Source organism: Diabrotica virgifera, chromosome 1, assembly GCF_917563875.1.
Source record: "Diabrotica virgifera virgifera chromosome 1, PGI_DIABVI_V3a".
NCBI lineage: Eukaryota > Metazoa > Arthropoda > Insecta > Coleoptera > Chrysomelidae > Diabrotica > Diabrotica virgifera.
In genome coordinates, this window is record NC_065443.1 from 277,057,337 (window position 1) to 277,085,173 (window position 27,837).

The following is a 27,837-nucleotide window of genomic DNA, read 5'->3' on the forward strand; positions in this document are numbered from 1 at the left end:
CCCGCATAGGGATAAGCAAAGAGAATGATGATGAGCAACGATGTCAAACAAAGCAATTATTGTCAAAAATCACGTCATAAATTTGTACAATGCTACCAGTTGTACGTTCAATAATAATAGATAGTCCATTGTTAATAATAAATAGATATAATTAATATTGCATATTTTGTATTTGATAATAATAAAACTGTTAAAAAGTTGACTTTATTTATATTAAACTTACCTAATATTTAGTAATTTTGATACGTTATCTTCGAACTAAGACATGTATGTAAATTCAGCGCGGAAAAGTAATGCGGAAAAGTAAAACTTTCCAAACTAAAACGCGTGCGGAAAATTAGACTTCTTTGCACGCTCGTAGAAAAAATATTTTACACACTATTTAAATACTTTTCTTTTTACATTTATTCATTTAACTTATTTTTTCCCAACGTTTGTTTTTAAAAATTTTTATAATTTTTATCGTTGGCATCATATATTGACCTGCTACTTTTGACCAACTCAATTAACAACATGTCTTTTACTCTTTTATTAATTAATTTACTCATTTCGCCATGTTAAAACGCATACCAGCCGTACGCTGCAATGCTCGAAAATAACCAAAGACACTGCGTCCAACATTTGAAGTATCTCATAGCAGATAGACGCTGTGTTCGACATCCAATAGAGACTACATCCATTATTCATTATATAAAGCATACAGACGCCTCCTGCTGCGTTACGGTGTACGCAGAGTACGGCGTCTGTTAGTGACCACTGCCTGAAAGTCACGTACAGCAGTTTCACGCTGCGTTCAGCATACGATAACAGACCGCAACTAATTTATTGTAGTAAATATACAGACCCGACTAACGACGTGAAGCTGTACGCAGCGTCTAGCGTCTATTAGAGACCACCGTGTCAGTCGATGGTCTCCAATACACGTTGTACACAGCCTAGGGCTTCTATTGGATAAATTATTCTATAATAATAATTAAATTATTCTACAATTCACCCCGTAATTCCAATTTGTTTTAGATTTACTCTTTTTAAACTATTTTCTTTCTTTATTTTTTATGTTTTTTATTTAGCTTAATACATCGACAACGAATGGCCATTCGCGTGGTAGAGTTGATATCTTTGTTGAGTACGTGTCTTGTTACTTTAGTTAAGTCGACTTCATCATCTTTACAAAGATACGCTAATTGTATCCGAACGTCTGCGGTTCCTCCGGTGAGTGCCGATCCCACAAGGACAGTAAATTTAAAATTACATATAAAGTAAGAGTGTTGTTTGAATATGTAAAAAGTAAAATGGAATCAGCATTTTGATTGTTAACAATTATTGTGAAAATAGGAACTACACTTGCAGCCTGTCTTTGATTACCTCATTAAATTTGCGGTGGGCTAAGGTGACCAACTGATCGTCTTAATCCTTCTACAGTAAGACAATTTTTACTTTTTAATAATAAAAATGTTTTGTAGAATTGTAACTGTCACCAGTGACTCTCGAAAAGGGAAATCCTAAATTAAACGAGTTTTTCTAAAGAATAAATATTTTGACCATACCCATCATTAATAGATTTTAAATGTATTGTACCTATACCTAAGATATTATTTCAAATAAATAAAGAAATTCAAATAAATTAACCATAATACTCTTACTTGTAATGAGACGAAAGGAAAACCAAAAAAACAAATTCCAAAGACTCCCTTACTCCCTCGGGCATTGCATTTTTCCAGTCAGGGCAAAATACCGGACTAAACCTGAAATGATTCATAAAATTTTCCTCAGTGTTGTAGAAAGGAAACATCAAAGACGAGGGTTATTTATATGCAGTTTCTGTGTACGTTAAGAGTTACTTCGTTTAGAGAATTTGAATAAAAAGGTCGTCTCTGATCTTTTTTTTCCTGAGGAAATGTGACAGTGAGAGGTTTCCAATTTCTTTGTATCTGTAGCACATCGTTTGTAAATGCTTTTGAAGCTTTATGTAGTTGGTTTTATTATAAAACCACGTTACTGTATTCAAAAAATATAAAGACAAACATATAAAGACATCACAGAATATCGAGAATACAAAAAACTCTGATCTGCTTGCGATATTTCAAACTGGGAAGTTTTTAAGGTCTTAAGAAAATATTGACATTCTGAAATGACTTAAATGAGGAAACTCAAAGACGTTTCAAAACATCATTGATGAGTTTTGCCTTATGAGGTGAAAAAGAATATATAGTTGTTCCATTATATCTTTGCACAAACGTCATGATTCATTTGCAAACAAGTTAAATCAAAACATTAAGTGACACGTATGTCAATGTGTTATATCATTAATATGTACTATCTTCTTCTTCTTCTTTTTGTATAGACATGACTCTGTCTGTTTTTTCAATGTGCCTCTAGTAAGTTGTCGTTCTATCGTTTTCGTGGTCTTCCCACTGATTGAGCTTCCTATTGGGGAACCGTCTCTTGCTGTCCTGACTACCCTATTTGTTGATATGTACTGTCAATGTAATAATTAGGAAATGGCTACTATCGGTGGACGTATTTTATAAAGTTATATTATACATTTTTATGTTTAACTATGTTATAATATATTTAGCACAATATAACTTGACAGAAATCGCTTGGTGTATAGACGCACAATATAAAAAAGCCAAACAAATTGTAAATAATCAGTCTGAAATATAAATTTGTATATGTACCTATCAAGTAAAAAATATATATTATATAAATTAATTATGTTTTACTATTAGTGTAAATATGTTAAAATAAGTGTTAGAAGATTCTACATAAATTAAAAACTATAGAATAAAGACTATACTAAATTTAAATTCAAGATGCAGTAGAAATAAACAAATTAAGACACGTTAAATGCTACCAGGAGCACTCCCGAATCATAATTTACAATGTATAAACTTTGGAAATCATGATTTGGGATTTACAATGTATATACATTGTAAATTATGATTCGGGAGTGCTCCTAGTAGCATTTAACGTATCTTGGTTTATTTATTTCTACTTCATCTTGAATTTAAATTAAGTATAGATAAAATATATGTAAAATATTAATAAATATTTAAAAACAGTGGATTTGGTGTCAGAAATAAGAGATATTTAAATAAATTTTGTGAAAAATGGCTACAATAAATTAGTTAAAACGTAACGGATCTACGCAGGAAACTGTAAGATAAAGAATTTAAGTCTGTAGGGAAAAAGGCTGAACTAATACAACGACTAGAGGACGCCTTGATAGTAGAAGGTTTTGATCCAGAAACTTATGTGTTTGGGGAGAGGAATTCTGCTGTGATGTCATCGATTACATCGTTAGAAAATAATGGTTCTTGTGAAATTTTAAAAGTTTCTTCCGTTGTGACCAAAGTTTCTGGTAAATCGCATCGTTGGAAAACAAAACTTCTAGGGATATCTTTAAAGTGTTGGCGGACATTGTTTCCATGGAAATAAAAGCTTTTAAGGAGATTTCTTCTCTGGATAGCAAAGTCTCGTCTGACTTCTGAAGGCTGTTATTGGTCTGATTACAATCACAGTAGCCCTGCTTCGTCAGACACTCTTCTTATGTAAATTCACAAACGAAACCGCTAACGAAGGTTCCTTGCTTCTCTTCTTCTTCCTTCTTCTTAGATCAGGCGAGACGCTTAAATCGTGTCAAAATGGAAAATATTCCACCATTTATTTATACGGAGTTACCAAAGAAGTTCAAAAACTTTTAGGCTTAATAAAATCAGCAACAGCGAATTTTACTTACAAATTACTAGCGGACAGTAATTTGAAAATTCAACAAAATACAGTTGAGAGTTATAAAATAATTTAAATACCCTGGATGCTCACAATATAGTACGGCACACCTACAAATTACCGGAAGAAAGACTATACAGAGTTGTGCTAAGAAATCTTCATCATAGTACTCCTCAATAGGATATAATAGATGTCTTAAAAACAAGGACATAGCGTTAAACACCTAATGAATATAAAAATCGGGCAACAAATGAACCACGTGCTCTCTTCTTCTTAGATTTAGAAAAAAACAACAATAATACATATAAAATATGAACTCTGTTAAATGCAGTAAACCGATTTGAAGCCCCCAGGAAGACACAAACCATAATTCAATGTAAAAGATGCCAAAATTATGGTCATACATGAAATCAATGCACACTACAATACAGATGTGTCAAGTGTACTGGACAACACAATTAGGTACCGTAAATGTGCAAAGAAGAAAGAAGACGGAAAACCAGCAAAATGTATTCTATGTGAGGGCGCTCATCCTGCGAATTATAAAGGCTGTCAAGTCTACGCTGAATTACTAAATAAGAGAATTACTTTTAGAAGAATCCTTATATCACAACCTGTGGGAAGTAGAAATAGGGGTAGGCCAAAACTAGGTAGATGAAAGGATGGTGTAGATGAGGATGGGACAAAAACAGGCGCAGCAAACTGGCAACGGTTGGCAATAGATAGGACTGACTGGCGTAATAGAGTTGGGAAGATCGAGACCCTTTCATGGGGCTGTAGCACCATTGATGATGATAGAGTAAAGTACAGAAAGTGATGTTATCAAATCGTTTTCGTTAATATGCATTGAAGTAGTTGTCACCTTTGTACGCTAACCACTTGAAGTGGGAAATAAAGAAGAGACATCCGTTGGCTGTAGTGAAATAACATTATAACACCTTCTGGCTGATTCTAGCTTTTGAACATTTAATCTAGTTAAAAGTTAAATTATATTCTTTTTGCCTCTAACTGGGCTATCTTTTAAAATAAAAAATATACACGCATTTTTATTGTTCAATATGGTTTGCGCCGTTTATTGTCTTCCCACTTTTAGAATGTTCCATATTTCTATAGTATATTTATTTAAAGTACAGTTACACTCTCATTATTTTTACGATTATTCCCCTTTTTCAGATCGAAATACTCGATAAAAGAAGAAAGAAGCGGCTACAAGGTTTTTATGTGGCTGGTGATACGATCTTTTTCGTCGAGCGACAGCGGCACATATAACTGCGTATCTACAAACTCGCTGGGAAAAGCCGAAGGAACTTTGAGATTATATGGTAAGTAAAATAAAGGCATTAGTAACTTTCGTTTGAACCACTTATAGCCGCTGCTTTTTAAATTTTCGGTGGGAAAGTTTCGAGTTTGAAAGGGGCCGGGTTTAAGATATGAGAGGAATTCCCTTGTTCTTTTGAATACAATAATCTAAGTTAAATAATATACTGATAGCCAAAAATATGCAACACTTTGTATACGGTTATTTATTTGGATCAAAAGCATTTCTTGGTAAGTCTTATTTAGAAATTTTTTCTTTTTTTTTGCAAAAAGAAAAAAGATAATAAAGTTTATTTCTGTGTATTTAACTTTAGTTTATTTATAATTTTTAATCATTTGGATTGTTTTTGATTTACCAAAAAAATTTAAAAACTAAAAAGAGTTCGCGGTCGTCGATAATTTCGTCATTTTCATTTAAGCTTCTTCGAAAAGGGACGTATTGTATGCATGAAAGAGGCCGGTTTTGGTTTAAGGGAAATTTCACGAAGATTTTAAGTTAATCCAATAACGGTGTTAAGAGTTTACAGGAGGTGGTACAATGATGAAACTTATCGGCATCATGAAGGGTCTCCATGTCCTAGAATATTGCAAGGTAGTGATTTGCGCCATATTAGACTCCTTGCTCTCAGAAATAGACGGCACAGTGTAGATCAAGTAAGAGATGATTTAGTTGTAGCTACAGGAAAGATAGTCTGAAAAAGAACAGTTAATGAAACATTACTTTGGATGGAACAGAGCTTACCGTCCGCTTTTGGTGTTACTTTTAAAACCACAGTATAAGGCAGAAACCACAGAATGGTGCAGAACTTGGCAAAACTGAAATGGCAAATGGAATTTTATCTGCTTAAGTGATTAATCTACTTGGGCCATGTGTTGAGAGGGGAAATATATGAACTACTTTAAACCATATTGGAAGGTAAAGTACAGGGCAAAAGATCAGTAGTAAGACGCTAGAACTCATGGCTGAAAGAACTGGGAAGAAGGTTTGACAGCTCATCCGCAGAAATTTTTCGTGCAACAGTTTCCAAAGCTACAATTGCCATTTGGATCGCCAACATTCGAAAAGAGGCAGCCCAATAAGAAGAAGAAGATGAATCTAGGTTTTGTTTAAGCGGTTCTTATGGTCGCATAAATGTGCATAAGTGCTATATGTTTGGGAAGCAGTTTATCTCTAGTTCCTATTAACGGTTCTCTGACAGCTTAGCTATATATTGATAAAGTACTGCAACCAGTTTTACATCCCTACCTACAAACCATTGCAAATGCGGTCTTTCAAGAGGATGGCGCCAGACCTCCTATTGCCCATGAAACCATGGAGTTCATACGAGAATCTGATATAGAGAATTTGGACTTTGCAGTAACTCCATCCGGATTAAGGTGGATCTAGATCCACCTAGATTTTATGATTAGCGCTCTTATCTCCTGATTCATCTCTCTGTATTCATCAATTGTAGGGGAGTGCATATAGATTTCCACTTCGGAAAAAATTAAACAAGACAGAACTTTTTGTAATTTCAAACCTTCGAGTGGTAACGTACGGTCCCTGACACCGACGTAGCGGATTATTCGCGGTAAAACCCAAATGCGCATTTTTTTTGTCCCCGCGGCCAGGTAGCTTTCAAATTTTCATCACACTATTTAGTCTTGAAAAATCTGTGGCCAAGTGTGGATAGTTCATATGTTATTTGACCTGACGGTGTGAGAGACCGAGGTTAGCATTTATGTTATACTTAACGGTAAGTTTTTGTCGTTTTTGGTCCATAGTCAGTTTAAATAATAGATGTTAATTTTAAGAGTTGTATATGAATATTGATTATGAAAGAGAACAAATCAGGTTGCAACAACTTTTTGACGAAATTGTTGCTAATTACGAACCAAAACCGTACAGTGCGGTGCAGTGGAGTGTACAAAAAAATGAGAAAAAAACGGACAATAATTTCAGTTTGTGTTTGACATTTGTTGAATAATTTTATTTTTTTTGTGACATTTCAACCCTTGTCGATATGTTTGTTGATATTTTGTATTCAAAAACTTGACATGTTTTTGTAAATTGTTTGTCAATTATGTTAGTATCTAAAAGAAGCCACTTTTTTAATGTCCATTTTTTTCCCGAATATAAATAAATATTGATCATTTCTTACTATATTGTTATTTAAATATAGTTATATTAAACATTTAGTCACATCAAAATATTAACAGAAGATCACAACCTAAGATATTCATTATTAAAAAAGTCGGTGTCGTAGACCGACGTTACCAACTATGTTACAAGAGTTCACGTTACCGGCGGAAGGTTAAGAAATGTTTAATAAACAACATATCAAAAACAAAATTAGATGTTTTTTTAAATAACTCCTAAAATATAAATTTTAGAAAAAAACTGACTTGGCCATTAAAAAATTAAGAAAAGGTTACAAAAAAACCTTATTTAAAGAATTTTTCTAAAATTAAATCTGTATCTTCTATAATTTTTTATTTATAACGCTAAAGTCACCATTCTCACAAACATTGGCGCACTGTAAACTAGCGTACGGCGAAGTGCATGGTTGAGTTATTTTAATATAATTCTTTAACTGATGGATCAAATAAAATTTTACAAATTGAACATGAAAGAAGAATAATTAAGCTATCTTATGGTTATAGTATAAAGAAATAAAATGTATGGTCATAAGTACGGTGTGGGCGGAAAGTGAGCCTTACATGAATTTTGTTTAAAAATTATTTAAAAATGTGTAACTAAAACAATTTTTCTTATAAAACTCAATTTTGCACAACCAACCTTTCAAGAATCTCACTAAATGTTTCATTAAAAAAAAATCTCAAAAATTTAATTCAAATGATATGACGTCTCAAAAACTGTAATTTTTGAAATCTTCGTAGTTTTATAGAATTACCACCATTTTAAGACGATATTACTCAAGTTTGAACAGATCTATTACAGTTTTATAATCACTTTTTTAAATCTTAGGATGTAATCTTTAAAATGCACTGAATTATTTTACATTAGAAATGAAATAGACTATTTCTTTTTGAGAAAATTAAGAAAGATAACAAAAATGTAATACAAAAACCGAAAATTACCAGCTAAAAAAACGTTTATACAAAGTGATCAAAACTTTTTTCTGTATAACTTACTTAAAATACATTTAATAATAAGCTTCAACAATAATACATGTTCAGTAAAAAAATTTTTTTAGCTCTTATACAGTATGTCTGCGTAACTTGGAACCTATTGATAATTTTTTTATTATCAGTTTTACGAAAAAAAGTTCTTCTTTATAAAATACTCTGCATCGTTTATAATCTATGATGCAATCATCAAATATCAAATTCAATTAATTTTATACGAGGTATGTCAAAAAATATGAATTTCACTCAAGAGTAAAGTACCTTAACCTTTCACAATATCGAAAAGTGTTATTAAAAATGTTGTTTGGAATTAAAAAAATTGTTTTAGTGTTCAATTACATCTTTCTAATTAAAATATTGTGAATAATAAAGGCACTTACCTCTTAAGAAAAATTCATATTTTTTACATACCTCGTATAAAATTAAAAAAGTTTGATATCTGATGATTGCATCTTAGATTTTAGACCATGGAGATCATTTTATGAAGTATACCTTTTTTTCGTAAAAGTGATAATAAATTAGTTATCATAATTGTAATAAAATGATAACAAGAATCCGTAATTTGAGAAAAAATTGAAATTTTTTTTCAATTAGAATGATGTAATTGTATACTTAAACATAGTTTTTAATTTCAAACAACTTTTTATAATATCATTTTTTGATATTCTGGAATATAAAAGTACTGTACTCTTTAACGTAATTCATATTTTTGACATAACTCGTATAGAATTGATAAAATTTGATACCTGATGGTTTAGTTTTAGATTTTTAACTATCCAGAGCATTTTATGATGAATAACTTTTTTCAAAAAATTGATAATAAAAAAGTTTTCCATGTGGTTCCTAGCTACGCATACATACTGTATAAGAGCTTCTGTATAAGAATTTTCAAATTTCAATGCCATATTCAGATTCAGCATAATCAAAAACAAAATAGAAACATATTTGATCAAAGTAAAATTATTAATTTAACGATCTTTTTAAAAGTAATTATATAAAACAATTGTTATTGTTTAAACAATTAATAAACAATTAGCGGCCAAGTCTGCGAGTAGAACTTTTTACTTTAACAAGTATATAAACTAACAAAAAAAGTTTTAGAAAAATACAAGCTTGTTTGAATTTTTCCGAAACAATGCATGTTTTCGTTCTAATTGCACTCCCCTATTGTTTCAAATCTAGTTTTATGTTCTTTTCTTTGTTGACTCACGTCCAAGTGCCATCAGTTATCGATGGCTTACGATTTGTGGAAACGGGTGTCGCATATTATTTTGCAGTCTCGATTATTTTGTCTCTATTAGTTGAGAAATTTGGCAGGGATAATTATTCAATATATTTATTAAATTTTTGGTAATAAAGTGCAAACAAAAAACAATTCTTTCCTAAGCTGTACAGATTAATAGAAATTTATAATAATACTTATAGTCCTGTCACCAGGGGGGGTACAACGGCCTCCTTAATTCAGATGGACTTACCCAAGTTTTTTTTATATATTTTGACCCGCAGAATACGAATTTTTTGGGTAACAGTTGATCCGGATGTCGATAAGATTGTTATAGACAAAGAACTTGAGGAATTACATTACAGCGATTTCTCGCAAAACAAAACATCTTTTTGTATTTTTTGGGTCATTTTAAGCAAAAAATATTCCTACAAGTTTTTTCGTAGAATGCATAGTTTTCGAGATAACCGCGGTTGAACTTTAAAAAAATCGAAAAATTGTAATTTTTGAACCCGAATAACTTTTGATTAAAAAATAAAGTAGCAATTCTGCTTACCGCATTTGAAAGTTTAAGTCAAATTATATCGGTTTTGATTATTTGCATTGCTAAAAATTTATTATTTTATTGTTAAACAAAGCTATAAACACCTAGTATGTGAGTGATGTTTTCTATGATTTCTCATTTAAAATCGAACGAGTAGGTAGAGTAGCTACAAGTGCAAGCGAGGCAATTTCTACGTAGCATGCGTTAAAACGCATGTATTAGGCACGGGAAACATATGTGTTTATAGATTAGTTTAACAATAAAAAAATTAATTTTTAGCAATGCAAATAATCAAAACCGATATAATTTGACTTAAACTTTCAAATGCGGTAAGCAGAATTGCTACTTTATTTTTGAATCAAAAGTTATTCGGGTTCAAAAATTGCAATTTTTCGATTTTTTGAAAGTTCAACCGCGGTTATCTCGAAAACTATGGATTCTACGAAAAAACTTGTAGGAATATTTTTTGCTTAAAATGACCCAAAAAATACAAAAAGATGTTTTGTTTTGCGAGAAATCGCTGTTATGTAATTCCTCAAGTTCTTTGTCTATAACAATCTTATCGACATCCGGATCAACTGTTACCCAAAAAATTCGTAGTCTACGGGTCAAAATATATATAAAAAACTTGGGTAAGTCCATCTGAATTAACGAGGCCGTTGTACCCCCCCTGGCGACAGGGCTATTATGGGAATTACCTATATTAATTATTTATACATTGTCTGTTCTGGATGTTAAGTGTAGTCTTCTAAAAGTAGTAAGCCTTCTAATATTTCGTCTTCTAATAGGACGCGCAAGTTGCCATTCCTTAAAAATAGCTAAAGTGGATTGAACACCACGATATGTCTCTTCTATAATAGGTTTCTAACAGTCTGACTTGTCTTCGATAGAAACTTGGTGCTAAATAAAAAAAGCATTGAGGAAAAATCCTGCTAAGTTCTTCAACGAACGGAAGCAAAAATTGCAAGAAATAGGTATGGGATTTATTTGGCATCAATGGGATACCTCGAAAAAATGTAATTAAAAGTCAAGTAGGTGTCAATTTATTTATTTAAAAAATATTTTCCCTTATTATGAAAATTCAAAAATGTTTTTTAACGAATTAAAACATTTAAATTTCACACTGGGAATTTTAATTTCTGTTCTGTAAAATTTAATTTTGTTTTTAATGTAACTTTGGGCCAACTGACATTATACTAATTATTAACTATTTTTTTTTTAATGGCTTTGGCAGAGCCAATTAGCCAGACTTGTTTGTAATTGATTGCAGATTCATAGTCATAAATTTCTTATAAACATAAGTACATTCTACAATATTATTTTTATAGATACATTGGTACATTGTGTAGCTTTTTTTTATTTTGTTTTTTTTTTAATTATTTTACTGTTTTTTTAATATATATTTTAATTTGTGCGAAACACTTCTTTGTTTTTTTTTTATGTTTGTTTCTATTTTTTTTTTTTTATTTATTATTTTTTTGTTATTATTTTATTATGTGTTTTTTTATATATATTTTTTTTATTTTTTTAAACCACATTAACAAATTATGCCTATTAAATTACGTTTACAACTTGTATTTACATAATTTAACATGTTTATAAATGAGATGAAGAATTTCCATATCATTTGTAAATATTAAAGTATTAAGGTTTATTGGGAAAAAACATTTTAAATCTTTTAATTCCTTATATAGGTCGTTTATGTTATTTATGTTTAAATGACATTCTAATATGACATGTGTTAGATCTCCGATTTTGCCACAAGTACAATTGGGAGTATCTGACAAGCCGATTCTATGCATGTAATATGGCGTAAGAGCATGATTGGCTCTCAGCCGATTAATGGTCTTTATAAAATGTCTGTTATATTCTGTGTAAAACCATCTTTTTGAGAATATCCTAGGGTTACAATGAGCAAAATTTGAGCCAGTATTACATTCTCTGTAATGCAATTGCCAATTATTTTTAAGTTTTTGTCTGCTAAAAGTATCAATATCTGAAGCTGGAATTAAATTTTTCTTTATTTTTTCTCCGATTACATAAGCTGATTTAGCAAAATTGTCAACTATTTCATTGCCTTTTATTCCCGAATGACCCTTAATCCAAGCAATTGTTACATTTACTCCTAATTGTGTAATTTCAAACAGAGTTTTAAGTATATTCAATTCAATGTGGTTTATGTGTTTGACTGTTTGAATGTTACTTAATCTGTCCACCACGCTTTTACTGTCAGTAAATATAACACAATTGCTAGTTGGATTCAGTAGTACATACTGAACAGCAAACATTACTGCTATCATTTCTGCTGTATATATTGAGCATTCAATAGGTAGGCTATATTGATTATGGTAATTTTTATTTTCGTGGAATACTGCACAGCCCGTTCCATTTGCATTGAAACAGACTGTATGACTTGTACACACTTCTAAAAAAGGTCAAACCGGCAAACAGGTGTATGTTCTCAAAGAAATTGAAAGTGTGTGAAAAAACTTTTAATAATCAGCTAAGTACTTTCAGCACATAACGTGCCATCATCAGAGCTTCCTAAAAGGACATTTAAGATAAGAGATTTTTTACAAACAAAAGATTGGGAAAACTTACGTCCTCTTATAAATCCTTCATAGAAGAGTAATTGTTAAAACTCACATGATAAATCATGGATACTGGGCAAAAGCCACAGATATTGGGTATAAAACCCTTAAAATTAAAAGTTATCACATCTAAATTCTTTTTTTTTTTTATTTTAAAATTACAACATGGCTGCGTCAAACCGTTGTGAGTTCACGTGAACAGCTGAGCGCTGTCATTCATTCAAATGATAAAGAAGGAACCACTAATTTATGCGCCCTCTATATTGGTATGTAAATAAAAATTAATTAAATTGAAAATGGCTAAAAGGCCATGTGTTGGTTAAATTAATTCTAAGTGAAGATACTAATTTTTTTTTTTTTTTAAGTTAAATTTTCAAAATTACAAATATTAATATTGAAGTGAAATGTTAACGTGTACGTAAGTTATCAAAAATTCTTTTAAAAAACAAACCGTTATGGTTTGACCAAGTGTAGAAAAGAAGTTAGATGAAAACAAACCAAGGAGAAGTCTCATTTGTCAAGTTCAGAGTTCAAAAGCTGTTATTTTATAAAATTAACAAATTTGTCAAATCCTCAGATACCTAGACTATATGGTTTGCCAAAGATTCATAAACCTAATGTTCCTATGAGACCAGTGGTTAGTTTTTATAACACTCCAGTTGTTGCATTGTCTAAATTCATTAATACTATTTTACAATCTTCAATATCTTTGCAACCTAATTATTCTGTTAAAAATTCTACTGATCTAGTAAATAAATTGTCAGTTTTAAATTTACCTAGAGACTTCTTTCTAGTTTCTTTCGATGTAAGTAATTTGTTTACGAACGTACCAAGAGATGAAACCATTCCTATAGTGGAGAATTTACTTATTAAAAGTAACACTAATAGAGGTACAATTTCCCACATGTTGGGTTTACTTAAATTATGTTTGTCACAAGATTCCTTTTCTTTTAACAATATTATTTATAGACAGGCACAAGGCCTTGCAATGGGAAATCCCTTATCACCTGTACTAGCAGATTTGTTCTTAAATAACCTGGAGTGTAATATCTTTGACAATCATTCTTCAGTTCATAATCCTTTACAAAAAATCTTGTATTGGTTCAGATATGTGGATGATGTGTTAGCTATTATAGATGGAAATTCCTCTGATGCAGAAAATATTCTAGTTTCACTCAATAATTTACATCCAGCCATAACATTCACTTTAGAAACAGAGTCTAACAATTCTATTAATTTTCTAGACCTAACATTGACTAGAATAGAGAACAAATTAAGTTTTTCAGTCTTTAGAAAACCAACTCAGACTGACCACACTATCCCTAGATCTTCTAATCATCCTTTTCAACAGAAGATGGCATCTTTTTATTGCTATATCCACCGTTTACTTAGCTTACCATTATCAGACACAAATTTTACTTCTGAATTAGATATTATTAAACAACTTGCATATAGTAATGGTTACTCCCCTACTTTGGTTGACAACATACTCAACAAATTAAGGAATAAAAGGAATAGATCTCTAGCTTATAATGCTACTCCTGACAATTCCTATTCAGAAGTTATGTATAGATCTATATCATACATAGGTTATCCTTCAGACAATATAGCCAAAATCTTAAATAACATTCCTAACTTAAAACTCTCATTTAAATGTAAAGAAAACATCAGGTCTATTTTTTCTCATACTAAAGACAGAATTAAAAAAACTTCTAAAAGTGGCATATATAAATTGTCATGTGGTGACTGCCCTGTGACCTACGTGGGTAGAACGATGCGACCGTTGGATACACGTATTAAAGAACATCTTTCAAAGATCGATAAATCTAGTTTTGGTCATCATTTGCATGCATCGAAACACAGCTTTAGTCCCCAAAGAGACAGTAGGATCCTACATAGCATACCAAATAATAACTATACTAAAATGAATCTACTAGAAGATCTAGAAATAAGTAGAGAAATGAAAAGAAATCCTCAAAACTGTGTTAACACTCAGATTCAATTAAATTGTAAATTTGATCCTATCTTTAAGAAATTTCTTTAATAATTTTGGTTTAGTATACAGTATACCCAACAATTGCTGTAGGTATTTTGAACATTACTTTTTCGGTATTCTTGAGTTTTCTTTCATTGATTACATATAAGTAGAATATTTGAGATTTGACTTAATCTTTTGGTAAATTTGTTAATTTTATAAAATAACAGCTTTTGAACTCTGAACTTGACAAATGAGACTTCTCCTTGGTTTGTTTTCATCTAACTTCTTTTCTACACTTGGTCAAACCATAACGGTTTGTTTTTTAAAAGAATTTTTGATAACTTACGTACACGTTAACATTTCACTTCAATATTAATATTTGTAATGTTGAAAATTTAACTTTAAAAAAAAAAAAAAAATTAGTATCTTCACTTAGAATTAATTTAACCAACACATGGCCTTTTAGCCATTTTCAATTTAATTAATTTTTATTTACATACCAATATAGAGGGCGCATAAATTAGTGGTTCCTTCTTTATCATTTGAATGAATGACAGCGCTCAGCTGTTCACGTGAACTCACAACGGTTTGACGCAGCCATGTTGTAATTTTAAAATAAAAAAAAAAGAATTTAGATGTGATAACTTTTAATTTTAAGGGTTTTATACCCAATATCTGTGGCTTTTGCCCAGTATCCATGATTTATCATGTGAGTTTTAACAATTACTCTTCTATGAAGGATTTATAAGAGGACGTAAGTTTTCCCAATCTTTTGTTTGTAAAAAATCTCTTATCTTAAATGTCCTTTTAGGAAGCTCTGATGATGGCACGTTATGTGCTGAAAGTACTTAGCTGATTATTAAAAGTTTTTTTACACACTTTCAATTTCTTTGAGAACATACACCTGTTTGCCGGTTCCATTTGCGTCTTTTGGCCCATCGGTAAATATGTACTGAAAATTTGACCATTTTTCTCTAATAAGTATATCAAACATATTTGGCGGTAAATGTGAGTTTAAATAACATGTTTTAACCTTGTTAGAAAATAATGTTTTTGTCATTGCACTGTAGTAAGGCGGAATTTGGCTTTTATAGATAACTTCACTGTACTTTACCGTACTTAGATAACTTTCTACCAAAGGTATAGATTTTTTAGTTCTCCAGTACCTATGAGTGAGGTCTAAAATTGATAGCTCATGTAGATCTTGAAGGTATTTACATTTTTTGGACAGAATTCGAGTTGTAAATTTATCACTGAGAAATTGGCGGCGTAAATGCAATGGAGGTTCCACTGCTTCATTTTCCATTATTTGGACTGGAGTGGATTTTAAATAACCTAGGCATAATCTTAACAACTAATTAACAATTAATTAATCTTAACTAATTAATAACACGCTAATAACCCTGCGTGGATGATGCCTTAGTACTAAAAAATATTTACACACAAGAATATTACTTTATTTAAGTACTGTAGACAGAGACGTGTCGTTTACACCTGAATCCAATTTAAATACAGAATTTTCCAGAGCACTTTCTAGATTAACCAAAAGATCATCCATAACCTTATTATCCCCTGATCCTCTACACTTTTCGGCAGCTTTATAAAACGTGCTTTTGCTACAACGCCTTGGGCTGTCTTCAACAAATATTTTTGGCTTGATATTGAATTCCTTCATAAGATAAGAGGACTTAAGAACTGATTCTTGAAGTTTCGTATCATCAAAAACACTATCAGTACTTTCAATGTCATACTTTGAAGCCATGTTATTATTTTTGTTAGGATTCTCTTTGATTTGATCTTCGTCATCATTAACTATGTTACAGATAGTGTCACAGAATGAGTTGATGTCAATAACACTTTGTTTTAAACGTCTGTATTTATTGAGTCTGTTCTCTGATGAATCGATTATCTGAGACATTAAGTCTGCCTTTTCGGTAATTTTAGTTGAAGCTGATTTCTTAAAAGAATATGGTAACAAAAGATCGGTGTCCTTAGATTCATCCAAAATGTTGGTAAGTTTGTTATTTCTTTTTACTTGTACATCTAGTGTATCACAAAATTCATTATTGTTATTATTTTTAAATATATTTGAAGCCATATCTTGCTTTTTATAATCTGGAAATGTATCTTCAGTATCATTTATTGTATTCCAATCTTTATTCTCAATTGTTTCGCCTAGCTTTAGTTCTGACTTTTCTTGGTGATCTCCAGACCAGTTCTTTGCTATCACATGCTCAACTTTAAAATATTTTGGTTTTTCATGCCCAGAGGAGCAAGAAGATCTTGATGAATGAGTAGAAGTACCATCTAAATTTTCACCAGCAAGAAAATCTTCTAGAGCTTGTGGGTAATACTCTGGACGCTTCTGCCTTGAGCCAAAGCGAGTTACAGGTGTTGTTGTTCTTTTCGGTATACTAGCAATATATTGCTCTAACATTTTGTTATAGGATTCTTCATCAGGATCTTTTGAGAACATATTTATTGATGGGTCACTAATGATGCCTAATGTTTTTTCTTTATTGTCGATTAAGTTAAAGGATGAACGATTGAAACTTGTAAGAGATTCTGGTGCTTTAATAAAATAAGAATGGGACTCAACGTTTTCGTGTTCTGCTACAACTGACCCAGAAGATTGCTGAAGTTTATTTGGATTTTCGGGGTTAACTATATCTTCTAGTTTTGATATAGCTACCTTTAGACTTTCATCTAAATTTTTATCAGGGTTGGGTAATTTGGGATGAGAAATAGTTTTTATTCCTGTGGAATACTGCGTAAGAATATCATTAACGCTTCTGTACATAATTTGGGGCTTTTTTACTAATTTTGTTTTTAATTCTTTTAGTTTTCTGTTCATAGATTTTATATCGGATATATATTTCTTGTGAGCACGATCCTGATGTCGATTAATTTTTCGTTTATAGTGACATGAAGGAGCTGATTGTATTCTCTGTGCATCGGCTTTTCTCTGCTCAATCATCTCTTGTATCTGGGCGATCTGTCTGTTTGCTACATCTAATTCTTTATTAGTAAGATCTAGCATTTTAGATGTACTTGAGTCTGAAGAGATTTTGCAGTTATCCCTTAACATGTGTTCCATTAAGGATAGTTTCTTTACCAAACTTTTGGCGGAAAAGGCAACGTCTTCCCTTTTTGTTGGTTGTTTTGGAGAAGATACTTTTGTAATTTTTGGTGGTTGCTTTCCTTTTTTCACTGGTTGTTTAGTGTTTTTTATAACTGCGGATTCCAAACCAAATTTGGGCATTTCTAACTGTATTGTTTTTACCTCTATTAATGGTCTTGAGGCGGTACTCGATTTACTGTGGAGTTCATTGTATTTGCTTGGGTTCTTGGCAAATAAGGGTCTATAGATTCTTTGAAATTCTCGAAAATTGTCACTGGATTCAATATTTTTGATTTTTGTATCTGTGCTTATTGGGATTATTTTAAAATAATTAGCTAAATTTTTAGTGTCTTTAGTCATTTTTGTATTGTTATTTTACTGACGTTTTTAAATTTCATTTTGACGGAACGATTATGATCATTATGTAATATAAACAGATAGGGCTTTTCATCGATTGTCATTTGTTTCGAGCTTCTGTCATAAGTTGTATAAACTGTGTATAATATTAATATACACGGATTATACGACATTTGACAGAAGCTCGAAACAAATTACTGTGAATGAAAAGCCCTATTGACAGGATGTTGATGTAAATCAAAGGATCTTCTTCTTCTTTTTTTTGGTCTCGCTGACTGTGTGTGAATGAAATGACTGTGAATGAAAAGCCCTATTGACAGGAGGTTGATGTAAATCAAAGGATCTTCTTCTTCTTTTTTTTTTGGTCTCGCTGCAAGGCGATTAAATCAAAGACACCAATCCGATTTTAATATATAGGGCATTCCAATTAAATCAATATGGCAGCTGGGAGGCAAACATAAATGTTATTCCGTTAATTCATAATATGCCGTAATTTCCGTGTATAATATTAATATACACGGATTATACGACATTTGACAGAAGCTCGAAACAAATGACTGTGAATGAAAAGCCCTATTGACAGGATGTTGATGTAAATCAAAGGATCTTCTTCTTCTTTTTTTGGTCTCGCTGCAAGGCGATTAAATTAAAGAAACCAATCACCGATTTTAATATATAGGGCATTCCAATTAAATCAATATGGCAGCTGGGAGGCAAACATAAATGTTATTCCGTTAATTCTTAATATGCCGTAATTTCCGTGTATAATATTAATATACACGGATTATACGACATTTGACAGAAGCTCGAAACAAATGACTGTGAATGAAAAGCCCTATTGACAGGATGTTGATGTAAATCAAAGGATCTTCTTCTTCTTTTTTTTGGTCTCGCTGCAAGGCGATTAAATCAAAGAAACCAATCTCCGATTTTAATATATAGGGCATTCCAATTAAATCAATATGGCAGCTGGGAGGCAAACATAAATGTTATTCCGTTAATTCTTAATATGCTTTAGATCATTTTAGTTGCGTTTATTTGTAATTTTGTTTTGTGCAAGGATTAATTTAACATTTTCGCTGGAAAAATCGATTTAAAAAGATAATATGCCCCATATCTGTTGTGTTTTGAAATGTGGAATGCGAAGTAATCGTGATAAAGTTCAGTTTTATCAGTTATCATCAGTGATACATTTTAAGCATAAAACAACTAAATAAGGAGAGACAAAAACATAAAACAACTAAATAATTTATTATCTGAGACATAAAAACAATGGTTAAATGCTATAAAACGTCCTATAAAAATGTTAAACAACTATGTCCATGTTACTTACGCTTGAAAAACTATACCTGAACTTAATGTACATTGCAATGTACACCAGTTCTGAAAGGGTTAAGGGAAAGTGGACCTATATTATTTATTTTGCCAATCTTTTGCTTGTACCTACTAGCAACATTTGTATTGTCTATCAACAACTTTATATGCACTCATGTTTATTTATTCACTGTTTAAAACTAAATAAAATAGTTCAAGTACTTTTACAACTAAAAACTACAAAGAATCTACATCAAAATGTTCGGAAAATACAACAAATAAAAAATGTTGAACAATTTGACAGTTTGCTCCTAGTGTTTTCATAAATGTCAAAGTCTTGGGATGCCCTATCGGTGATTACAAGTTAACAAAAATTGACTTGTACTTTTTATCTTCTTCTGATCTACTTTTGTTGCCCCATTGCAATTGGTTTATTATTGTTTGTTTGAATTATTATTTAATTTATGAGTATTGGATTTTCCCTTTTTATAGACGGTTGAGTCATTTTTTGTTGGTGTTTGCCTTTGGACATCGCCAAGAATGATTGCCTTTTTGATTTCTACATCATCATAATATTATTTGGTCGTCTTTCCTTGACTAAAATTTGGATGCAGAATATTATTTGGAGCTACTAATAAATCAAATTTTACTCTATACAAATGGTGTTATCGGAGAAAATTATGAATTGCGATACCAAATGCATGGCTACTCGACAAATAACACCGCAGTTGGCTGGAATTATCTATACCACGCTTTTAATGCAAATCAAGGAGTGTACCGGGTGTCCCAATAAGAATGGCTCTCGGCCATATCTCAGGAACCGTTTATAGTAGAGCTTTGAAATAAAAAATTTTATAACAAAAGTTGCCCCAGGAAAAGCCTGGAAATTATTTTCATAATTGTGGGTCCACCGCTAGAGGGCGTAATTGAATATCAAAAATAAAAAAATCTAAATTTTACAAAATTTTCCTAATGAAGGGGCACTGGAAATCCAATTATTGTATTCTTCATCAAATTCTGCGCATATTTGATTTAACAAGTTTAACTCTACCTTTGCAAATAAGAGGTGGGGGTGAGTGGGAACCTTGTTATGAAAAATGGCTGTAAGTCCGGTTCTTCTAAATCAAATTTTGAAAACTGGGTCTTGTTAAAGACAGATCTTTTTCTTCAATGTAAGCGTGATAATTTTGAACCATCCTAATAAGTAATAAGCCAGCTGGGAGGCGTTATTTAATTTTTTTCAGAAATCTAGTATTCTTTGGAAAATATTAAATACAAGTATGCATTTTTAATCATACTTTATAAAATTAGATTAAATTATCAATAGAATAGCGAAAACCGCATGTCGATACCTTTTTTCTATCTCAAGATATCTCGAGAAACGTGTAAATTTTATACGTAACTGTTACTATCACCGGTAAACTAATTTAATGAAAAGTAGTGTGCTGTGGAAAAAACAAAATAATATTTTCCAGATGTCAACGTATAAAAATATAATTAATTAAAACAACAATATAAAGAGAAACAATACTATTAAAATTAAATATAACACAGAACAAAAAGAACTACTTAGTGACGACCTAAATATTCAAATTGTTGCCCATCATACACTACTCTAGAATAAATTATCCAGAGAATACTAAACGCCATTAAAAGCATATCGAGAGCAGAAATTGAGACTGCTGTTCAATCTACTCTTGAAAGAGTAAATGTTTGCAACGAAAATGATGGGCAAAAATTTGAACGTTTATGTCATCACTAAATAGTTGTTTTTATTTCTTTGTAATAGGGCTTTTCAACGCTTCTCATTTGTTTCGAGCATCTGTCATATGCCGTATAATCCGTGTATAATATTAATATACGAGATATGAACGAGGCTCGAAACAAATGAGAAGCGTTGAAAAGACCTAATATACGTTGACAGCTGGAAAATGTTTCTTTGTTGTTTCCATGGCACACTAGTTTTAATGAATTATTTCGTTTACCGGTGACAGTAACAGTTATGTTTTTAAATTTACACGTTTTGTAAGATATCTCGAGATATAAAAAAGGTATTAACATGCGGTTTTCGCTATTCTGTTGCTAATTTTGTCTAATTTTGTAATATGGTATTAAAAATGCATGTTTGTATTTAATATTTTCCAAGGAACACTAGATTTCTGAAAAAAATTAAATAACGCCTTCTAGCTGGCATATTACTCAGTAAGTTGGTTCGAAATCATAACTTTTACATTGATGAAAAAGATCTATCTTCAACAAGACCAAGTTTGCAAAATTTGATTAAGCAGAACCGGACTCACAGCCAGTTTTTCATAACCAGGTTCCCACTCACCCCCACCTCTTATTTCCAAAGGTAGACCTAAACTTGTCAAATCAAGTATGCGTAGAATTTTATGAAGAATACGACGATCGGATTTCCAGTGCCCCTTCATTAGGAAAATTTTGTAAAATTTAGATTTTTTAATTTTTGATATTCAATTACGCCCTCTAGCGGTGGTCCCACAATTATGAAAATAATTTTCAGGCTTTTCCTGAGGTAACTTTTGTTATAAAATTTTTTATTTCAAAGCTCTACTATAAACGGTTCCTGAGATATAGCCGAGAGCCATTATTATTGGGACACCCGGTACATATACTTCACGGTATTTGTAGTGATGCATTTAGTTTATTTTTTATTTGGTTGTTATTTATGTACTTGCTTAAATATGTCATGATATATTTGTAGACATGTAATATTTTTTTATTGACTTCCAAATCATGTTAAGCACTCTATACTTATTGATCGACGTTCTAAAAGACATTGGCTTGAATGGCAGAGACGTTCGCATAATTGCAAATTTATATTGAAGTCAAACAACATCAGTGTTAGTAGATGGTTTGAAATCACAGGAATATTAAAAGAGGAGTACGGCAGGCTCTTTTCACCCCTGTCACCCTATTCAATGTTTACTCAGAAATAATTTTCGGAAATCCACTTTCTGAAAAACAAGAAGGAATGATTGAGAACGGTTAAGTCATCAATAATTTGCAATATGCGGATTGTACTCCTAGCTTCTACTTAAGCAGATCTACAAACAATAACTGATTGTATCGTTGAGAGCTCTAAGGAAGCGATCTGGATCTGAGCATACGGAAAACCAAAATACTCGTAATAAGTCAACAACAGAATATAAAACCATGTACTGTTATGCTCTACTTTACCTCTTTTATTAGATTGATTAGCAAATTCTTAATTTAATTGATTACTCAATTATTTTAATTACTGCCTATAGGAAACAAAACCAAATTCAAATTAAAAGGTCTAATAAACTTTCTCAGGGCTAATTTTGTATTCGATGCAATACCTTTGATTTGTGGCTTCTAGTATCTCTAGTTGCTTACCCCTTCCAGGATAAACCAGTGAAACTAAACACATTCAATATCATATGAATGTAATCTATTATTATTTATTTATCCAATATGCCCTATAAATAAGATTCAAACAAAACTACTAAAATCTTAATTTGTTGCAACAATTTCTTACTTAATAAATCAAGCTTTAATTCTCATGTCTCCTTGTTTTAACACAAAAAAATTATTTAATTAAATTATTATTTATTTTACATTTAATAAAATTTACTTTTCTCCTTTTGAATTGATTTCTTAAAGTTGGAATGACTAACTGAGTTATATAACTGTTCAATACAAAAAAAATTAGCATATGGTGTGGATATAAACAAACTCTCTCCGTTTGGACAAATGATTTGACTAACCTTTTTGTTTCTTCACTCCTTCTTCTCCCAGATTGCGTCGTCCTTGATTCTCCCTCACGTACCCTTTGGACGTTGCAAAAAGGTCCCTCTCGTCCAAACTGCTTCAAAAATAAACAAAACCAGGACTCGCCCGAATTCTCTACTCAATTTTCTCCTTGCTCGATATCTTGTGCAAATAGATACCCATCAGCTACTCATTCTAGACAGAACAAAGGAATCTTCCTCGGACACAGGTAAACTTTACTTCTCAACCGATCAACAATTTCGTTTCAACTTGATTCTGCTCGCAAAGGCCGATTTCACCACTTTACACTGACTTCTCACTTTTCAAAAACTGGACTGCTCTCTCCCGATATTCATCACACGGTCCATCTTTTCTCTCTCAAATTCAGACTCCACATTCTCATCCCTTCCATCGATCTTTCTCTACCAATCAAAAACAACCTCTCTACCCAAAACATCCATACTTTCCTTTCCTAAGAAAACCAACTTAATTTGTATACCCACTTTCCATTTTGTTAAAATTATCGGAGACATCAAATTACTATCGTTTTTTCAAAAAACTAAACAAAAAGCCTTACATTCTAAACTCAATAAAATTTGTTTATCGTTTAAACCTTCTACGAATTATTTACAAAATTCCTATTGATGTTCACAAAACGAAATAACATGCACTTTCCAATATTTTCGAACCATTGTCTGTAAATCCTTTCAAAATAACCCATTAACGAAAACCACATTAACGATTTCACCTTCCCCGAAAAAGCAATGTTTATTAACTAAATTAGACTCTATACAATTTTTGGTCATATACAGGGTGAAGAAAATCTATGATCTCGTGGTCTTTAATATAAATTTATTTTCTGAATTTTTCCAAAAAAAACAATTGGAGAACAGTACATATGTATATAAATAATATAATAATTCTACAAGTTGATCAAATTGTCTACCTTGAATATCAGTTAAATTGTAATGCAGAGAGTGACGGTAAAATTTGATCCAGAATAGAGCAGGCCAGAGCCGCTTTTTAGAAGGATGTCCGAGTTATTATCTAACAGAGACCTAAATTTGGCGTTAAGGATCCGCTGACTTCGCTGTTACGAGTTCTCGGTCTTACTTTATGGTGTCGAGTCTTGGACTGTGAATAAAATTGATCTAAATCGCCTTAAGGCTTTCGAAATGTGGTGCTATAGAAGAATTTTAAAAGTTTCTTCGGTGGAGAAAATTCTTAATAATAACGAACGTCTTAGCGAGACTGCTGAGATTATAAAAAGCATGAAGCAGAGAAAGCTGGAGTATTTCGGACATGTAATGAGAGGTCCCAAATATAGGTTGCTACAAAATATTATGCAAGGGAAAATAGTAGGCAAACGCAGTCCAAGACGAAGAAGAATTTTATTTATTTTTGAAGTTATACTTCTTTAGGCACGAGGGTGAATGTTTATTTTGCCGGGCACATGCGCACACCGACAGTATGGTTTTAGTAGCTCAAACGTTATACGGGATCTGATTGGGTGTTAAAATCATCTGTCAATATTTGTTCAAATGGATATTATGCATAAACAAATGTTGTGTATATTAGTTTTTATTGTTGTGGGGACAGAGACAAAAAGCAAGTTTATAATTATTGTAGTGACTTTTTAAATAGTTTTTAAAAGCAACAGGTACGTACCTTATTGTAAATGTTTCAGTATTGTAATAAAAAATTACAAATTAAATACCTATTTGGAAAATGTACTTACCTAGCTAACCTAGCTACTTACCTACCTAGGTAATGCTTTGATTTACCAACAAAAATCTCCATCTAATATATTGCTTTTTTAGTCTATATTTTGTTGTATTTTAATTTGACAAGAATCAAACTTATTTGATTAAACTAAGAGAATAAACAACTGTCAAAAATTTTTAAAATGTTTAGAGGCTATATCTTCCCACTTCATTCACGTGTCTCGGTAGTTAAATTCTGCGTGCGGTGAGTTCAAAATAATCTAACAACCTGATAGACGCAGGTTCCATTCCCAATGCAAATTTTTATTTTTTTTATTTTTTATGCATTTTATGATTGTAAGTATATTTATTATATTTTATTTTGAGAAAATACGTATTTAGTTAAAATTTTCTCAACAATTGTTCAGAAATCATTTCTTTGTTTCATGTTTCAATGTGTTTGCGTGTGTTTTATTCTTTTATTTTTTTAATGTTTGGTAGGTATTGTTTTAATAAAAATTTTTGGATAGTAGTAAGTATTAATATTAGTTTAATATTTAAATAAAATATAAATAAACTGTTTAAAGTATATTGATGTCGTTGAAATCATATAGGTAATAGAAGTATAACTTCTTACGTGAGTACAAAGTACACACACATTCTTTTTTATGTTTATTAGGCAATCTGTTATAACATATAACAATAGGCACATTTTATCTGAGAAATAATGACATGAACAGATTGTGACCAGCGCCACACATCTCTATAGAGATAATATTAAATTACTGTATTACATATATTAACTTAGCTACTGTAACCATCAGTGGCGAGGCGTCCATGTAACCACTGTTATCATTGGTAACAGTTACAAGTCTTGCAAATAAATATTTTATGACTACTACGAAATAATTCCATTTATATTTTTTACCAACAGAAATACTTGTTATAGTACCTAATTCAGTAAATACTCAACTAGACGCACGAAAATATTGGCGAGATATGTGAATCCATGACACGTTATCATATGCCGTTACCAATACTGGCACTGGTAACTGTAACGCAGGAGAAACCTCGCCATCGCTCGGGACTAGCTCTGAAATTTTTGAAGGACCGACGGGTCTAGAGACGGCGCGCGGGCACGCGGTGCATATCAGTATTGTTATCATTTTGAAGATTCGTAAAACGTTGGTTTAGTATGTTTAGTCCCTATTACAGATTACAGTGTGCGTGCATTTAAACATGGAAGAGTGTTGCTACGTATTGCGTAATTGATCAACTACTTGAAGAGTCATTCTACTTGTATATTCTTTTATATATTATTTTAAAGAAAAAAATGATATTATTGAAAATGGAAGAATTAAAATATAAACAATAGTTTTCAACATCTGTTCCTTTTCCTACTTGTTCATTTTTTTATGTTAATTTTATGGTAGAATAATATGTTTAGTTTGTTTATTATTTATTGTTATACCTGTTACATATACATAATTATATATAATTTGGGAATAGTGATTTGTTTAATTTTATCCCACAGGATTGAAAACAAAAACTTTTACTTGGGAGGTTCAAAATATTTTTTTAAATAGGATTTTTTTACATCTGGTTTTGGTAACACTTTATAAAAAGTCACGCGTCGCCACTGGTAACCACATTAATGTCTATGCGGTTAATCTAATGGTGTCTGTCTCTTTAACCGTTTTGTTTCCTGACTGTTGTCTAACAAATTAATTGCAAGCACATTCGCGTGACTTTCAAGACGTACGATGTATTTTGCACTTAACTCCACTATCACTTCACTGATGGTTTTCGTTTCCAGATCATTGTAAATATCCCTGTTAGTAACAAACCACGGAGCATCGATTATTGAACGTAACACCTTGGACTGGAATCTCTCAATTATGGATACATTCGACTTGGATGCTGTTCCCCAGAGCTGCAGACCATATGCCCAGACTGATTTGAATATTGTGTTGTAGACTAGCAGTTTATTTCTTGTCGTGAGCTTAGACTTACGCCCTAGAAGCCAATAATGATTAATAAATTTTATGCCCAGTTGTTTCCGTTTGTTCCATATATGGGTTATCCAGGTTAATCCCCTGTCCAAGTGCATGCCCAGATATTTTACAGAGGTAACTGAGGGAATTACGTTATTATTTATTGTTACTGTAGGTGATTCACTGTGACATTTTGTAAAAACAATATGGTTTGATTTTTGTTCATTCAATTTAATTCTCCAATTTTGTGCCCATGTATTTATTTGATTTAATACTCTCTAGAGTTTTGCAGCAGCTTCGACGGGATTTTTGTGTACTGCTAGGATTGCAGTATCGTCTCCAAAGGTGGTGGTCGTTGTATCACGATTTGTGGGTAAGTCGGCTGTGTAAACCAGATACAGTTGTGGTCCCAGAACGCTTCCTTGCGGTACCCCTGATCTGATGGGATAGAGTTTTGTATAGGCTGACTCAAACTTCACTCGAACGTATCTTTCTGATAAATACGACTTAAGGAGTGTATATAGTTCCTCTGGTTAATTCTTTTTCAGTTTATACAACAGTCCTTGATGCCAAACTTTATCAAAAGCCTGCCTAACATCGAGGAATGCTGCTGAACAGTAACTTTTTTCTTCAAATGTTTTATTTATAACGTGGTCGGGGTAAATTGGTGGTCGGGGAAGAATTTTATGGTTGAAGAACTTGTGAGATTGGTATGGTTTTGATACAAGCGTGCTGTTTAAGGTACCGGTAGATAAAATTAAGATAGCTATGATAGTAACCAATATTCTGAAAGGATGTACCATGTCCTTTCTGCAGAAACTTTATTGTATACCGTGGTCTAAAAATTAACAGGTCTAATGCAAGTTTTATAAATTCTGAGAGCTGTTACTTATGACCTATGTTATTGAATCAAGAGAAGACACCAATAAAATCAAAAGCATGCTACGAACAACCGAAATGAAGACACTAAGAGCAATTGCAGGAAAGACAAGAAGTGTACAAAAGGGATAGAATAAGAAACAAGAAACAACATCATCAGGGAACAATGTGACGTGCAAGATATAGTAAGATGGGGTAGG

At 31.7% G+C, this 27,837-nt stretch overlaps 1 protein-coding gene across 1 annotated transcript in view; it reads left to right on the forward strand.

The window, feature by feature from the left end:
• The window catches only part of LOC126893426 (uncharacterized), a 111,501-nt gene that overhangs the window by 66,958 nt on the left and 16,706 nt on the right, over positions 1 to 27,837 (forward strand). Inside the window, exon 3 of the mRNA XM_050663604.1 lies at positions 4,906 to 5,054. Within this exon, the coding sequence (XP_050519561.1) occupies positions 4,906 to 5,054 (149 nt within the window). The remainder of the gene's footprint in view (positions 1 to 4,905; positions 5,055 to 27,837) is intronic.